Source organism: Pelmatolapia mariae, linkage group LG2 (assembly GCF_036321145.2).
Source record: "Pelmatolapia mariae isolate MD_Pm_ZW linkage group LG2, Pm_UMD_F_2, whole genome shotgun sequence".
NCBI classification, from domain to species: Eukaryota; Metazoa; Chordata; class Actinopteri; order Cichliformes; family Cichlidae; genus Pelmatolapia; species Pelmatolapia mariae.
In genome coordinates this window covers 22,137,716-22,154,265 of record NC_086228.1, presented here as the reverse complement: position 1 = coordinate 22,154,265, position 16,550 = coordinate 22,137,716, and the positions used below count along the sequence as shown (strand labels likewise).

The 16,550-nt window shown below is 39.0% G+C and overlaps 2 protein-coding genes and 1 long non-coding RNA gene across 3 annotated transcripts; 1 reads left to right on the top strand and 2 right to left on the bottom strand.

Moving 5' to 3' along the window:
- Positions 1 to 548: 548 nt before the first annotated feature.
- LOC134636119 (uncharacterized) lies at positions 549 to 2,734 on the bottom strand. The gene is made up of 4 exons (XR_010094998.1): positions 2,557 to 2,734; positions 1,666 to 1,714; positions 1,435 to 1,497; positions 549 to 1,052 (listed from the first exon to the last, which is right to left on the bottom strand). It is a non-coding gene; the product is annotated as an uncharacterized LOC134636119 (long non-coding RNA).
- Positions 2,735 to 5,307: 2,573 nt separating this feature from the next.
- On the top strand, positions 5,308 to 8,234 carry c1galt1c1 (C1GALT1-specific chaperone 1). The gene is made up of 2 exons (XM_063485936.1): positions 5,308 to 5,427; positions 6,625 to 8,234. The coding sequence occupies exons 1-2, from the start codon at positions 5,325 to 5,327 to the stop codon at positions 7,587 to 7,589; spliced, it is 1,068 nt and encodes a 355-aa protein (XP_063342006.1). The 5' UTR covers positions 5,308 to 5,324; the 3' UTR covers positions 7,590 to 8,234.
- Positions 8,235 to 11,837: 3,603 nt separating this feature from the next.
- On the bottom strand, positions 11,838 to 15,521 carry mcts1 (MCTS1 re-initiation and release factor). The gene is made up of 6 exons (XM_063485923.1): positions 15,342 to 15,521; positions 13,155 to 13,307; positions 12,802 to 12,899; positions 12,564 to 12,697; positions 12,398 to 12,465; positions 11,838 to 12,308 (listed from the first exon to the last, which is right to left on the bottom strand). The coding sequence occupies exons 1-6, from the start codon at positions 15,350 to 15,352 to the stop codon at positions 12,227 to 12,229; spliced, it is 546 nt and encodes a 181-aa protein (XP_063341993.1). The 5' UTR covers positions 15,353 to 15,521; the 3' UTR covers positions 11,838 to 12,226.
- Between the last annotated feature and the right edge of the window lie 1,029 nt (positions 15,522 to 16,550).

Below are 16,550 nucleotides of genomic sequence, written 5' to 3'. Positions count from 1 at the left end.
ACAACTGAGCAATGAATGGAAAGAAGCAAAGACACAGCAAAGGTTCAGGTTTAAGGCCAAAAGCTCACACTGTAAAATCTAATTAGTTCCCAGAACTCAAAAAAATTATGGAAACTCGTTGCCTCAAAAAAATTGAGTAAAGCTTAGCTAAAAATGACTAAGTTAGGACAACTTATTTATTTTGAGTACTCTGTACAAGCTCATTTGTTCCCAGAACTCAAAAAAATTGGATCAAGTTTACTTAAGATGACCAATTTAGGGCAACTTACTCATTTTGAGTACACTGTACAGCCTTGTTAGTTCCCAGAACTCAAAAAAATTATGGAAACTCGTTGCCTCAAAAAAACTAAGTAAAGCTTACTTAGGATGACTGTTAGGACAACTTATACATTGCAAGTCTGCAGTATTAAGAATAACTTGATATTTCTGACTGTACAATGCTAATTGTTTACCTACTGACAAACATTTCAAGTTCAACTAAATGAAAAAACAATTTGTGGTAACCTGAATATGATTAAAAATAATTAACAACAATTTTTGTAATGATGTTAAAATGAGCCCAACTTTTATTTTCAAACACAACAAAGTACAACAGCCAACATACTGGACACTGTTCTGCTGAACAACAAACAATTATGTTGCCATCACTGTTATAATCTTACAATGAAACAAAGTCTCAGATGTAATTATTCTGAAAATAAGTTTAGGCCTACCACAAGTTTTTGTACTCACTTATATAATCAAAATAAAATATTTGTTGTTCTGTCACAAGTGCAGTCTCTAATTTAAACAACACATTTGTTTTTCATTCTAACACAGGAGCTGGAATGTTGTAATATTTTAAGGATGGCTTGTTTCCAGTCCAGGCATTACTGCCTGAATGACTGTCATGGATCGAGGTGATCCAAATGTAAGTGCAGAAGAAAGTCTTTAACTTCCCTTAAGTACAGTGGCAGTGGATGTGGGTTGGAGATGCAATGAGCTTGAACCTGCAGGCGACCATCTTCACTGACCACACCATCTGTGACGGAGGACTCATCTCTCCTGTTGTCCTGCAAGCAAACAATCATATTTTTGGAACATGAACTTAATTGCTTTCTTAAAACATTTTTTTTCTGCATTTGGTATAAAACAGACTCAAATTTAGACGATCTCAGGCTCCCTCCCCACCGGAGGGGTGACATTCAATGTCCCAATTGTCAGTCTGGATAGCCCTGACCACCACCCAACACACAATAATGTCATGAAAGCATCATTTTAAAAAGGGCTATGCAAACATGGGCAATAACTTTCATTCTAATGATGTGCAAAATGATTTGGGCACAAAACAAATTTTGCTGTTAGAAAACTTGCAGACTTCACTATATACAGTGTAGACCCTCTAAACTAAGTTTGAAGAAATGCAGACCAAACTGTTGTTGTTTGTTTACTTACACAGCATGTCTTGTAGAATTAACTGGAGTCACAGCAACAGCATAGTGCAGTCATATCTCAAGTCTAATAACAGAAGACAGGAAAAGATCAGTAAAGAAACAACTTCCCCAAACCAAAGCACAAATAAAACAATAAGTAAAACAGGCTGATCTAAAGTATGATTAAAGTTCAGCCTGATTAATATAAATGTCACTGACAGTTGCTAATATATTGGAAAACCAAAATACTTACCACTGAGTTGATGTCTTTCTGTCCAACAACAGGAGTGCTGGTCCCGAGCCTCAAAGACAGTAAGAAGCAAGCAGAGGGAGAAAAAACAGAACATTTTTCAGAAACTGATTTGATCCTTAATGGCTGTGCAATCACTGTAACATAGAGTTTGCTTATGTTGTTAAATAAAGGCTAGATTTGGCATTAATAGATGCCACAGATGTTCTAAAGTTGCCACAAAGCATAAAAAAAATGGACGTCTCCGAAAACGTCGGAGCATTTTTGCAAATATGTGATGTCTTGATAAATCGAGCAGATATTTGAGCTTTACACAGCTACATTCTCGCCCGAAAATATCTTAAAAGTTTATTTTGTGACCCAGAAAAAGTAATAAGTTTTTTAGCCGCGCTCCTCCGCCATTGCCGCGCTTACAAGTACGCACAGGCTCCGACAACCGTGGCCGACAAATGCGATCCTCCTTTTCCCCAGACTACCCTTTCTGGATCACAAAATAACCTTTTAAGATATTTTCAGGCGAGAATGTAGCTGTGTAATGCTCAAATATCTACTTAATTTATCAAAATATCACATATTTGCAAAAGTGCTTCCACGTTTTCGGAGAGCTCTGTTATCCACCCCCCACACCCTATCCCACCCCTAACGGCTGCACCTCCCAAAGAATTTTGTCTGGGCTCTTATCTCACTTTTTTTATTTCAAACGATCAACAGAAAATTTCACCGACATAGTTTTATGTAAGGTTTTTAAGGCTGTGGTGTTAATTTTTAAGTAACATGAGCCCAGCGGCAGCAGCAATGCTAGGCTAACACTAACTAGCTAGCAAGATTTTAAACCTGGTGCTAAACTAAGAGAAGCCACAAAATCAGTTTGAATAAGAGTAAACATTTACTCACCAAGTCAGTGTATCAGGTAAAGATCCAAAGTAATGACAACAATAGTCTCTTGAGCTGACGCTTCTCCGGGTTTGCTCAACATATTCCATAACAAATGCTGGCACCGTGAACATGCGGACTGATCCGCGAGGGAGGAGGACGGTAGTCACGTGGCATTTTCAAAACACATCTTTCATCCTTCCGCACTGAGAAGCAAAACTTCCAGCTTACTTAGTTTTTCTAAGTTAGGACAACTCAAATTAATCGAGTTTATCAGCGTTTTTGCATAAAAAGTACTGGTAAGTTATTTAAATTGAGTTCTAATAACAAATTGATAAAAATTGAGTTCAGCCTATTTAATATTTTTAATTAAACACAATATTACATTTTACAGTGCAGTTTCAAATGCATAAATAAATCAAATTATTTAAAAAAAGGTAAAGAAAAAATAAAAGATAAGTGCTGTAAAAACGAATACATCAGTTATCTGTTAATTCCCATAATGTAGAATTTAGATCACTGTTTTACATCTTGAGCTGGAGACTATATTTGACTGTTTTCAGTCAAATATAGTCTAGTTCGAGCCAATTTTCTTGAAAAAAGAAAGTTGGCTCGAAACCTGTGAAAAACTCGAAAGTTTTGATCATGATGAAATCTCCACAAGACACTGTCATGACATTACTCCACCCAGGCATGATCATCACCTCCAAGGCAAAACCCTGTTAATGCTGGAGCTTATTGTGATCTGGGAAGAAGGTTGGAAGACGCAAACAAGAAGAAATATGCAAAGTACCCAGAGCTGATGAAGAAATAGCAGGCTGGAAGACTTTGAGTGAGCCGATAGAGGGTTGGCTGTAGAGGTTTTGCAGGATGGTCACTCTAAGTCCTTAAGCAACTGGGAATTACAGGAAAGCCCAGAAGGTGTCTGAGAAAGCCACTAGGACACAACTCATGGCTTTGGTTGGCTGACCTGGGCCATGGTGTCTGATGTCAAAAGATCCGGAACACCGCATGATCCAAGGAATATCACTGAAGATGTGTCCCAGAGAGAGGATATAAAATGTTTTATGAGAAGCATCTGAGTGCTTATAGCTGGTCAACAGCTGAACAGCAGCAACTATATATACATTTTCTTAATTTGGTACCTGTTTAGGGACTTTTAACTTTGAAAGCAATACTGATTAAATGAAAATGCATGATTGTCAGAGTAATAACTTTCTTTTTTCTGCTGCTGTGTTTTGGTTCATGATTTCACTGTTACAGTATGCTGAGTTTTAGTTTTATTGTTTGGTTTTCTATCTGGTGATTCCACAGCTAAGTGGTTATCACATTTGTCTGGAGTACAAAAAGGCCCTGGTTTGCACCTGGGAGGAAACGCAAGCAGACACACTCTTAGTGAAGGTGCCAAAACTGGATAAATAGGAGGGTTGCATAAATTTTTTTCCAGTTTAAATATGTGCATTGTCCATTGTGGTGTCCCCTTGGGGGGGAAAGTGCAGCAAGTGACAACACCTACCTCATTTCTAGTTCCTCTATACTATAACTACTCATGGAGTCTATATAATTTATCATTCTAGAGGTCTTAAATATTTGGTGTTTATTTAGCTTCAGTTTCTACTTTAAGTTAATTTCTTGTGTGTTCAGTTCCCCCAGAGTTTATCCAATTGTTTTTTCCTCAGTCTCAAGCTTCTGTTTTATATGTTTCTCCTCCAGTGTTAGTTTGTCTCATGTTAATGTGCGTCATAAGCAATATTAAAGAAAACTAGAGCAGAAGGAACTATGGAATAAAAGGAAGCAAAGAGGACACCTATGTTAGTCTTTAACAAAAGCAAAAGGACACTGGTGCAAAGTTCACCAGTGTCATGTTGCTCATTCTCTTCCTTTTCTGCACCTCTTCTCAGGTTTGGGTAGGACTGTAGTCTTATCCTGCCCTTGGGTGGGGGTTGCTCCTGCCACTTGTTCCAGCCAGCACACCTGGAAGCTATCTTATTTATTCCCTGGGATTCAAAAGGCCAAATGAAACCTTCACTCAGAAGTCCCACTGAACCTTAGCCCTTTTCTTCTCAACCATCTTCAGGACTTTTATTCCAGTACACTGTACTAACATTGTATACAGATTGCTGCAAGGTGTGGTCTCAGCATCACCGTCGCACATTCTGCAGTTTGGATCCTGCAGCTGTGGATGTGATGTTCAACGCCTATGCTGTCCTTACAAACACTAACAGGAGTTCTTGAAACTAGTTACGTCCCTAATCTTCTGTCTGGTGTAGGGCCTTTCTCGTCCATATATCTTCATTTTCCTTAATACTGTGTTTGTGTTCTGCTGATTAAAACACTTTTGAAGCTTCTTAAAGAAACACCATTTTGCTGTAGTTGCATGCCTCCTCTCTCTATTGAATTTTCATAGCATTGTAGACTAAGTTTGCAGAGACTGCCTCATGCTACAAGCTACCTCTCTTTACACCCAGTAAAGAAATACTAAGATAACCCCCACTTTTTATACTGTATGTCATTGACATCAGCTTCCTTTTTTGTGCTATTCTCAACATCAGTCATTGGTATTGATACTGTCAGTATTTAATCTGCCCACGTCTGCTACTGGGTTTTGAAATTAAGTGCAAAATTGCCGCCATGTGGGTTGCCGTAATACACCCTTATATGGGTTATAAGCCACCAAAGAAGAAGACGAGTGTGACACGCGTAGTGAACAACCAGTAGGTGGCAGTGTCACGCAGCTGTAGCGTCTAGTCTGCTTTATTGAGGTCGTAGAAGAAGAACAGTTGGCTCTAATGCTGGGTGACGTTTGTAGTCATTCCAAACAGGACAGCTGGCTGAATAAAGACTGGAAAGACAGGAGAACAACAGGAGGCACGACAGTAGTAACGCTTCTAGGTACAGTAAATTCCTTCTGCTTGTTGTAGTGGTGGTGCTAGAAAGACCCCCGAGTGAGCCTCGTAGTGTAAGACTGAGAAGGCAGGGAGCTAACAGCTAACAGTTGGTTCCCAGTGCTGTTATAAAGTTATCGACGTTGAATCAGCGATTTAGAATGATTTTGCGCAGTTTGACAACAACACTGCTAGCCTGTTGGGTGTTTGTCGTTTGTCTCGAAGTATTTCTAAACAAGTATGATGTTTTTTTTAATCATTTTTATTATTAATTTATAAATAACCTGATGTAAAGCTGAGAGTCTCTATGTAGTGAAGACACGTCAAACTAGAAGTGCAAGCTGATTGCGTCAAACAATGTGATTGACAAGCCTTGATGATAGAGTTGATTAGGTCTTTCCTCCATACGATGGGATATTGCACATGAGATAAAGTGGCAGGAGTGAGCAACAGTACAAAATTTTGAGTGGCAGTTAGTGCTCAAAATTTTGAGGCAGAGATATGAATGAATAGTCAGGAACCACTCCCATTCCTTTAAATAACTTGTAACGTTATACCATACTGCGTGTATTCAAATAGACACAAAGAGGAGAAGAACAAAACTATCGATTTCAACAATAGATTTAATTCAATTGGATAGTAATTTCAAGGTTGAGTCCGAAGTGATCTCTATGTGGCATTTTTTACAGTTATGAGTATATTTTCAGATTTATACTCATTTAGATAGGTTTGTTTTCCCCACAATTTGTGCCACATTGAGTAGGCACAAATTGCATCAGGCATCAGAAGTTTTATTATTATCCAGATGAAGCTCAAATTAATAAAATGAAAGCTGTTCAGCTCACTTGTTTTGTCTGCTGAACAATTAAAAACCTAGTTAGCATCACAGATGACTAAAATAGATATAATATTTATCCCAAAAGTTGAGAAATCCTATTTACTACAGCTAAAAATTAAACACAATCTACAGCCTATTTCCTGGTGCAAATGGGTCTTTGGCAGTGACTACTCAAACAAGCACAATTAATATTTAAAGCAGTAAGTTTGTGCATTTGATTTTTTTTTAAAAAAAGAGTCTGCTTTATGCTTTTTAAACCTTCCTTTTATAAAAATGGTTAAAATATTTGTATCACAGCCCTTAGGTTTCAGGATAATATTGAAATGCTTGTCTTTACCCTAGTAATGAATTTTCTTACTCCTCCAGTGTCTGCCATCATGTTGTCTGATGGGTGCTCATTCATGAAGGGGATGCTATTGGGAGGCGTCTTCTGCTTGGTGCTGTCGTTCCTGGGCAGCTTTAATTTCAGCTCTGAGTCCTCAACAGAAGATCATCATCATCACCATATTTACGCTCCCACTAAAGACGAGCTGAAACGCCTCTCTGACAGTCGAGTGGAGGAGTTGAAGAATCAAGTGCGGGTCTACTGCATCATCATGGTACAGCCCAAGACTCTTGTGTACTGGGCCACCGTTTTGGACACTTGGAGCAAACACTGTGACAATGCTGTGTTTTACACCTCAGAGAGCTCCAAGGCACTTGAAGCCGTAGACCTGAATGAAAAAGATGACTGGGCAAGATTGCGCAAAGCTCTCATACATGCGTATGAGAATGCTGGGGACCTGCGCTGGTTCTTTGTGGCCCAACCCACCACATTCGCCATCATTGAGAATCTGAAATATCTCATTCTCGCAAAGGATCCCAATGAACCTTTCTACCTGGGAAATGCGGTCAAGTCAGGAGAGCTCGAGTATGTGGAGTATAGCAGTGGGATTGTACTAAGCTATGAAGCTCTGAAAAGGCTGATGACCATGTTCAAAGATGAAGGCCAATGTCCTGAAAGAACCCATACGCTGTGGAAGATGGGTGAAGACAAGCAGCTGGCCTTGTGCCTGAAATATGCCGGTGTGTTTGCGGAAAATGGCGAAGATAGACATGGCAAGGGCCTGTTCAACAAGCAGAATGTGGTCAACATGATAAAACAGAGCATGCAGGACAATCCCACTGATGTAGTGGAGGGCTGTTGCCCTGACATGGCGGTCACTTACGGCGGGATGTCCCCAAATCAGATGCACGTTATGATGTTTGGAGTTTACAGACTTCGTCCTTACGGGCACGACTTTCATGATTGGTTAACGTTTTATCCCCCTAAAGATTCGGACAACGATTAGAGCTTCAGTTCTTCAAGCTTTATGTGGTATTTTAACTGTGGTGCTTCTATGACGGCACACTTAACTTTGGGGAGATGTTTTTCTAAAGCTGTTTATAAAACTGGATCCTGGGTAGGATTAACCTTTTTGTGTAAATTTGTACCTTTTGCACTTGGCACAATCAGCAGCCCATTCCTTTACTGTGTGATTGAATAGAAGTTTCATCCTTTGAAGGCAGATCAAGACAGGTAACATATCAAAAATGTGTCGTCTCCATATCTTGTATTTAAAATGTCTTCTTTTTGGTCTTAAAGGTATGAAGTAAATGAGAGTTTAATTATTTAACTCTTCACAAGTGAACAACCTCTATTTTTTTTTTTTTTTGTTAAGGAATCACCTTTCTGATTTAAAGAATGTATTGGAGCACCAATAATCAGTATTGAACCAATTATTGTGCAGTCCAGCTCTAAGTTTACTACACTTTTCTTCTTCTTTTTTGGCAATGTTATACTTGGTTATCTCAACATATGAAGACATTGTAAATAAACAAATTAAAGGCTATCTTAGTGTTAAAACACATTTCTTTTAAAATCACATGGGAGTCAAGGTGAATGGATAAGGTGACTTTTGTATAAAAAAAAAAAAAGCAAAATAAAAAATAATTATTAGACAAACTTAATTTGGATTTCTTGTGTTGAATGGGCCAGCAAAGATTTGTGGGAATGGGAATCAATAGGGATGGGTATCGAAACCCGGTTCTTGTTGAGAACCGGTTCCCACTGTTTCAATTCCTTGGAATTGTTTGCCATTTTTTGCAAACGATTCCCTTATCGATTCCAGTCGCCCCGAATGACGTCACCATGTTGCGGAGCGTCATTTACCTGGCAGGAAACATGGCGCCTAAGCGGCTCAAACGCTCCAAAGTTTGGTTATACTTTACGAGAACGGATGACAACAGGGCACCTTGCAATACTTGCAAAGTAGATATTTCATTTAAGGGAGGAAACACTACGAATATGCAAAAGCATTTGCTCACAAAACAAGCGATGACCTTAAATGAATGTCGTGTTTTTAGTTCCGCTCCGGATTCACGAGTTCCGCTCCGGACTCGTGAATCTCAACCCAGCAGCAGTGGTAACGTTTGCACGTCCTCTCCCGTTAATGCGGCAGGTAAATCAACTAACAGTGCATATTATGTTAGCGCGATCTGCCTTATTACAAAACCTGCCATTACTGTGCGCTGCATTTAGGTGACCATGATGAGAGAGACAGACAGAGTCTGGCTGGCTCAGATGCTGGCAGTTCTCGCTGCAGTCTACCAGTAGCGTCTCCTTTCAGGCCAGGATAGACGAATGTCACCGAGCAGTGACTAAGTTTGTGGTAAAAGGCTTGCACCCATTTGCCACAGCAGATCCCCCGATTTTCGTTAAGTGAATGTGTTTTATTGTGGGCAGGGACATTACTGGATATTCTTCTGTAATTGCTACAGAATAATTTATGTTATACTTTGTTATTGCTACAGAAGAATATTTATTTTATTATTTTACATTTACAGTTTTTTTTTCCTGGGGACCCTGTGACACCCCATTGAAGAGCCGTAGGCTGTGGATCTCTTAAGATCTCACTGTTGGGTTTGTAAGGCCATGCTACTCCTAAATTTCTATCTTGTTCAAAGAGAAGATATAAAACAAAGTTCTAAGCTAATCTACCTTAGTGTTCTCCTTTTTTAAAAATAAGAATCGATAAAGAATCGAATCGTTAAACAGAATCGAAAACGGAATCGGAATCGTGAAAATCTTATCAATACCCATCCCTAGGAATCAACACACTCAGGCCCCTGACACTCAGTCCTGATTGCTCCTGACCTCAGTGCCTGCAACCACACTTTGTGGGTCCCCAGGACAGCAGATCCATGTTATTTCTTCTGGGTTTTATCTTGCTACGCCTCACAAATCCTGGCAGGTCTGGCTAAACTGGCAATTTTTTTTTTATTGCTCTTACTCTGGTTTCTATGGAAGCCCATTTCCGCCACTTAGGGGAAAAAAAGAATTCATAACTCAAAATTTTGAGTTATTTTCTCGAAATTTCGAGTTATTTTCTCAAAATTTTGACTTATTTACTTGAAATTTTGAGAAAAGTAACTCGAAATTTCAAGTTAGCACTGCCAATCAGTAATCTACGTGAATGACGTCATTTCCTTGTTACCCAGAAGCTGAAGCCCTCAGGTACAAATGCTACAGCTAAGCTAGCGGTATTACATCCAGTCATGAATGCACAGATTGCTGAGTATTTTCAGCGTGGCTTCAAAAATGATGAAATCCTTGTGTTATTAGCTGAATCATATGGCGTTACTATCAGCAAAAGTACTCGCGAAAGCACCAATTTGTTGCGATCTGGTTTTGAGTGCGCGTCACTCTGCGCCATATGCTTCCAGGTAACAAGAAAGTGACCTCATTCACGTAGATTACTGATTGGCAGAGCTAACTCGAAATTTCGAGTTATGTTTCTCCCAATTTCGAGTTATGTTTGTTAATACGTCGAAATTTAGAGTTAATAAGTCGAAATTTCAAGTTATGGATACTTGTTTTTTGTTTTTTTGTTTTTTTTTTAGTGGCAGAAACGGGCTTCCATAGATTTCCCCTTAGTTTGCTCTGGAAACCTTACCAGGGGTTATCTCTCCTGACAACACAAACTCCTGGATCACAGGGACATGCAAACCCCTTGGTGACCTGAATGCAAGCGACCAAAGTGAGCTTACTTTGTAGGGTTGCTGCGCTCAGCATTGGGGATATGAGGAGCTCAGAGTAGAGGTGCTGCTCCCTCATGTCAAAAGCAGTCATTTGTGGTGATATGGGCATCTGATCCGAATGCTTCTGTTTAGAGGTTTTCCAGGTACCCTCTACTGGAGATAGATGAAAAACCTGTTGGATAAGTTATGTGTATGGGAGTGGCTCAGGAGCAACTGGAAAGTGTTGGTAGTTAGATGCCAGCACTGGATGGACTGAAATAGAGCATATGTTAAATTAAAGAACTTTATATTTTTTAAAACTTTTTTTTATTAGATCTATTAAAGTAACACTTATTGCAGTGCTGTAAACAGCATCAGTTCTAAGTGGATATTTGAATGTTATTTAACCTGTCATGTAGATCTGGCAAGGTTCATGCAATAAAGAGAGGCAGAATAACAGGTCTAACGTCTGCGCACACTGACACGCCTTTGCTCAATATGTAAATATGTTCACATCCTGTATCCTGAGGTGACAAACTGCATCATTAAATGCTGCTTTATGAAAAGGTGAGTTTCTCCAAAGATTTCTGAATTGCTTACTAAGAAATTGTGGTCTGATCTTTATCAGAGTCAGCAAATAAAGATGACAGAAAATAATACATAATTAGTTCCAACATCTCTTTCTTTATTGTGAGTGCCTCCAGTGCTGTAATGGTTAACACAAAAGTGACGCTGGTTCAGTTCCAGTAAATCAAATAAGTGTAAATCCCCTTTAAGGGGTGCGTCAGCAAGGTCATCTGGTGCAAAACTGCCAAATCAAATGTTGTGCTACATGTTGTGGTGACTACTTGCCACAAGGAAGCAACTGAAAGTAGCTAATTTCAATATTTTTATTAAGCAGATTTGTTATTTAAAACGCTCTCAGTGCAGGCTGGGAAAGGTAAGAATCTCTGAGCTAATCACTTCTCCCAGTGCTACTTGGAGTCAGGCATTACAGTTAAGTAGATATAGGATTTGTGCCCTGTAGTGGTGCCAATCCATAAAAATAAAGACCGCACTCACGAAGTCTGGTTTATGTGAACCATTCTTCAATAACAACTGTTTTTCTAGAGAAGTTGGAAAAATCTGTCTTTGTGTTAATGGAAGACCAAAGAGGAAGACCTCATACCAGCTTTGAAGCACAGTGGAGGGAGCATCATGGTATGGGGCTTCCTGGTTATTTCAGGGTCTGCATGCTTAAAATGACAATGTTTATGCATGTGGCAACACTCCACTATCTGATGCTCAGGGGACATCAGGTGATATAATACAACGTACAGAAGTAAACAGTACAGCTAAAGAGGAAGTACCCACAGCACTGGGCGGCAGTAGGAAGGAAAAACTCCCTTTTAACAGCAAGAAAACTCCATCAGAACCAGATTCAGGGTGGGGTAGCCATGTACTTTGACCAGTTGGGGGATGAGAAAAATTTTATGGAGGTTCAAGCTATTAATTTCAACGTTCTTTTCCAGCCCGTTTAATAAAGACAGGAAAAGTCCAACTGTTTGTGCATTTTTAATCAGATTGTATTTGTCCGTAATTACGGCTTTAGATGAAGAGCAGACTGTATTTTCATGAGAAATCAAATCAAGAAACCTTTATTAATTACAAAGCATTCACACAAACGTTTTCTTGCAACTGCACATCAGAGCATGTTGACATGTTCAAGTTTTGTTTAAGTGGTTCATTTTACAATTTTTTTTCCCGCAATACAAAATGCCAACTGAGATACACTTTAAAGCAAGCTCTTTCTTTTATTTTTGCATGACAGTGACGGTTGATTCAAAGCCTCCAGTAGATTACACAGCTAAGTCTCTAGGTGTAAACAGTTGACTGGCAGCTCATGCTTCGATATCAGGAGCTCCGTACATCTTCCAAATGGCTGGCGTTATCATTTATACGTCTTCATGTGCCACAGTCCATCGTTCAGATAGTGGACGTTTTCAATCCCGATTCCCTTGTTGACTTTTTCTCTGTTTGCAAAACAAAAGGGCGGGTTGAGCACAATTAAGAAAAAAGAAGCAGCAGCAACTAGTGAGGGATTTACTCAGTAAAGTCTTACATGTTCTCTGTAGACATCTTCATCACGCCAACACAAAGTGCATGTTGTTTCCCCTCTGCCATGATGGCCTGAATTCACTTATTAAAGACAAACCAATGGGGGAGTTCACATAAAATAGAATAAATGCTTAAACCTAGAAGACAGAGCATCACGTCTGAAAGGATACGACAACTGTGTCAGCCTTAGCTGGGTAGAGTTTAGCGCCTGGCGATGTCAACCCGGGGCACATGATGTTGGCTCCACTCAAGACAAATTTAATGGCCCCTTTGTCTACTTGCTGGTGTGGAAGAATAAAAGGATCTACGAGAAGGAAAAACAACAACAACCAAAAAAACCCAGAAAGGTCATCAGAAGGCGGAAATTAAAATACAGCGAGCAATAAGCCGACATTAGGTCTCACATACATTTATGCAACAGTCTGAGGGTTGGGTAGAAAGGTCCTTCTCTCTGTCTGAAGAAAAGCAGCTCTCCATTCACTGTCAGGATTTCAATGTGTTCATGGCTGCAATAAATAAACAGCAAATGTAGGGATGAATCTACAAACTCAGTTCGGATTCGGAAGGTTGTGTGAAAGTAAATACAAACTGAATGCAATGATTTGGAAATCTTATTATTCACCACAGAGAAAAGAAAACATCAAATGTTTGAATTGACGTAGCAAGATATTCAAAAAAAAAAGTTGAGACAGGGCGATGTTTACCATGTGTGGCATCACACCACATATAAAAATAACAGATATTAAAATGAGCAATCATACCATCTCACTATCTTCACAGGGTCCTTTTTCGGCATTATCTGATTGAGCCATGCCTCGATGTCAGGGAACTGTTCCAACAGCTGATTTTTGATACCTTTGATCACTGATGTCTTCAGCTGGATACAGTTGGACACATTTTCCTTTTCATCAAATCTGAAAGGAGAAAAGGTAACACATTTAACTCTAGAAAAAAAACACTGAAACTGAGCCTTAAGTTAAAGTATTTAGTCACTGTGCTGTAGCAAACATCAGGAACGTATGCAGGCATTAAAAATTAGATTTATACCTTTTAAACATGGTTTTAGAAAACAACCAATATCTCTCGACCCATGTTACACATTATAGATATACATCATGTTGAATAAAATATTTGCTGTCAACACAATAGCTGTTTTGTGATCTTTGATCTGGCAAAGATTTCACACTGAATGCCCTTCCTAACACAGCCCACATTTATCCAGGTTTGGAATGGCCCCTATGAGTGTGCTGGCTTTTGGTCCCCATAGCTGGGAGTTCTCTGGAACTAAGTGGATCAGTTTAAGTCCCTGAAGTCAATTACCATAAACTAAAGACGGTACACAAGAGAACTGAAGAAGAGGCAGGAGTGGGGGGAAAGTATTATGGGCGATTTTTGCCAGAAGGTTAGCAGCAAGAGTGAAGTCTAACTGCTGCTTTCTAGTTATCCCAGAACTCAGACGCCAGAACTTGAGTGATGGCACTCCCGAGGTAGCACGTTCCACTAGCAAGGTTGGAAAAGCACGAAAAACTGGATTTGCTTTGCTCATAAGCAAGCAAGCAACATTCATCAGCATCGTGGCAATAACCCACAATGCTTTCTGTGGGAGGCGACTTGCACTGAAAGACACTGCTGCAGTACATTCATGGTCTGGTTAGTGATCCACATAGTTTATTTAGTGAGTCACAAATGCACAACAGTGGCAGAGAGATTAAAAGTTTTACACTTTTACTACGTTCACTGCCGCTATCTTGGATTGCGGCAGTTGTATTTTTGGCACCGTTGTATTTTTCACTCTGTTGTATATAGCATTTGTATTCTATTTTTATCCTATTGTATATTTTATTCTATTTTATTCTACTGTATATAGTATTCTATTTTTATTCTATTCTGTACAGATGTGTACTGTATTTATTCTTATTTTATTTTATTCTAATTGTCCTTCATAACTTTTGCACTGTCCACTTCCTGCTGTGACAAAACAAATTTCCCACGTGTGGGACTAATAAAGGTCATCTTATCTTATCTTATCTTATCTTAAACTTGGGGTTATGATGTATGGTATGCCTGGCATAGTTTAGACATGTGCAGAGGAAGGACAGTAGATATATTGGCCAGAGTATGCTGAATATAGAGCTGGCAGGTAGAAAGAAAACAGGAAGACCACATAGGAGGTTCATAGATTTATACTGTAAGACATGCAAGGGATTGGTGTGACACAGGAGACGTGCTGTTTTAATCCCTAAAAGAGAGCAACTGAAAAAAAGTTGGCAACAAATGTTCTCATATGCTGATTACACCCCAGCCCTGAACTTTTCCATGGATTCCTCACAGGAGGTATGTTTCAAAATCCAAATGCATCTATAAACAGTCTTAAACCTATTATCCCCCTAGTACACAGTCAGCATGAGAAGAGAGCAGATAAAAGTGATTAAGGAGGCATCCTGCTTGGCCTGTTTACGTCAACAACTTACACCTGATTTTATCATATAAAGTAATTGTACCTCGATCTGTCCATCCATCTATCTCCCTCGTCGCCAATATGTGTAAGCTCAAGTAAAAATTTTCGACGTAAATCTGCTTAAATTTATTAATATAATGGTCATGGATATTTTCAAAACACTTCTAGTTTCAGTGTTTGAAATGTCACTTTTCACGTTCTTTCAGCACACAGCGACAAGTAGGACCTGTAAGTAACTCAATCAGCTCAGTCATAACAGGCAAACCATATGCGTCTGCATATTTTCAGACATCACACAGCACCCTTAAACAACCTTTATTTTCTGTTAGTCCGCCGCAGCCTAAAATTTATATCGACAACAAAATATCTCACATATTATCATAAGTTGAGCCTGCTTGTCTTATTAGCTGAGCCCACTTAAAAATTCGAGGATGCTAATCAGTGAGCTAGCTGTTGCTAACTACAACACTTAAAATAACCAATAACGTACTTTTTAAACATCGTCGTTGGTCGTCGTTACAGCGTTCCTCGAGTGGGTCAAATTGTGTCACGGTGTCTGCTTTAGACTACGTTCAGAGAAATAAGATAAAAGTCACAAAAACATCTATCAAGTAAAGCTAATGCAACCCCACGCCTGCTCAGCAGTGGAGGGCCAGCGGTGTGTGGGTTGCGCCACTTTGCGACAGTTTTCACGTCACACGGCAAATCAGGTCAAAAGGCGCGTCACCTAGGTAATATTCGTAACACAACCGTTTCTCTTATCACGACAAAGTCCCGATATTTTTATTTTAAACAGTTTAACCAGGAATAAGTGTGATATTTTGCATGTGTTTCCTTGGTGACAGAGCAGCTTTAGTAAGTCACATTAATAACTTCAATTGTAATTTTTAGTGAGGTCGCTTTCTCTATATCCATAAAGAGATATTGTAACTCTGAGCTTCTCTGTATTCTTTAGCTACACTCTCAATCCAAACATTGCATCTGTGGGGTTCATTAGCTTTATCCCCTATATATATATATATATATATTTATATATATTTATTTATTTATTTATTTAAAAAAAATTTTTACAGTTGTGTCCACTGCCCTCTCCCCTAACCACCTCTAACGTCATAAGAATATAAACTTAATATATTGTGGAAAATAATATGATTTTAAAGAGTACTACAAAGTATATGAGAAGATATTTTTATGGAGCGCAACAGGAAAAAATGCACTAGTGGTTGTGAAGCTCACTAGTGGTTGTGAAGCTGTGTCCTCTTTGTTAACTCAGAAGTACATTATTAGGGAATGTACAGAATGGACTTTTCTGCAACTGTTTTGATTTTCATAAAGAGCATAACTACACTGGTGAAAAACAATAGGAATAGAAATAGAGAAAATAAGTAAGAAACATTTAAAAAACTGAGTATGTATATAGTTTTAACAACACCTATAAAAGCATGTAAAAACGTATACCAGGCAGAGGAGGCCAAAGTCTCTCTGAAACTTTCAAGCTATAAAAAAATGTACTTGCTTTAAAATATTGCTGAAGTGTTTTGTTTTTTTCACATATTCAATGGTGTACTGTTTGAGTGCTGCAGTAAAGGTAAAGGGTTTGGGGCCAGACTGTATTGACTAGTGGATGTGAAATTTCTCAACAATGATTACAAAATGAAAGACATGTGTCATGTCTGTGAAGGTTCTGGGTTCTGGACTT

What these genes read in the sequence shown, in the direction of transcription:
- c1galt1c1 (XM_063485936.1), top strand. Translation starts at nt 5,325, where the DNA reads ATGCTGGGTGACGTTTGTAGTCATTCCAAACAGGACAGCTGGCTGAAT. An exon ending in GACAGTAGTAACGCTTCTAG is followed by an intron (nt 5,428 to 6,624) that starts GTACAGTAAATT and finishes TTACTCCTCCAG; the next exon opens with TGTCTGCCATCATGTTGTCT.
- mcts1 (XM_063485923.1), bottom strand. An exon ending in CTAAGGCTGACACAGTTGTC is followed by an intron (nt 12,466 to 12,563) that starts GTATCCTTTCAG and finishes AAGTGAATTCAG; the next exon opens with GCCATCATGGCAGAGGGGAA. An exon ending in AAGATGTCTACAGAGAACAT is followed by an intron (nt 12,309 to 12,397) that starts GTAAGACTTTAC and finishes TTTTGCAAACAG; the next exon opens with AGAAAAAGTCAACAAGGGAA.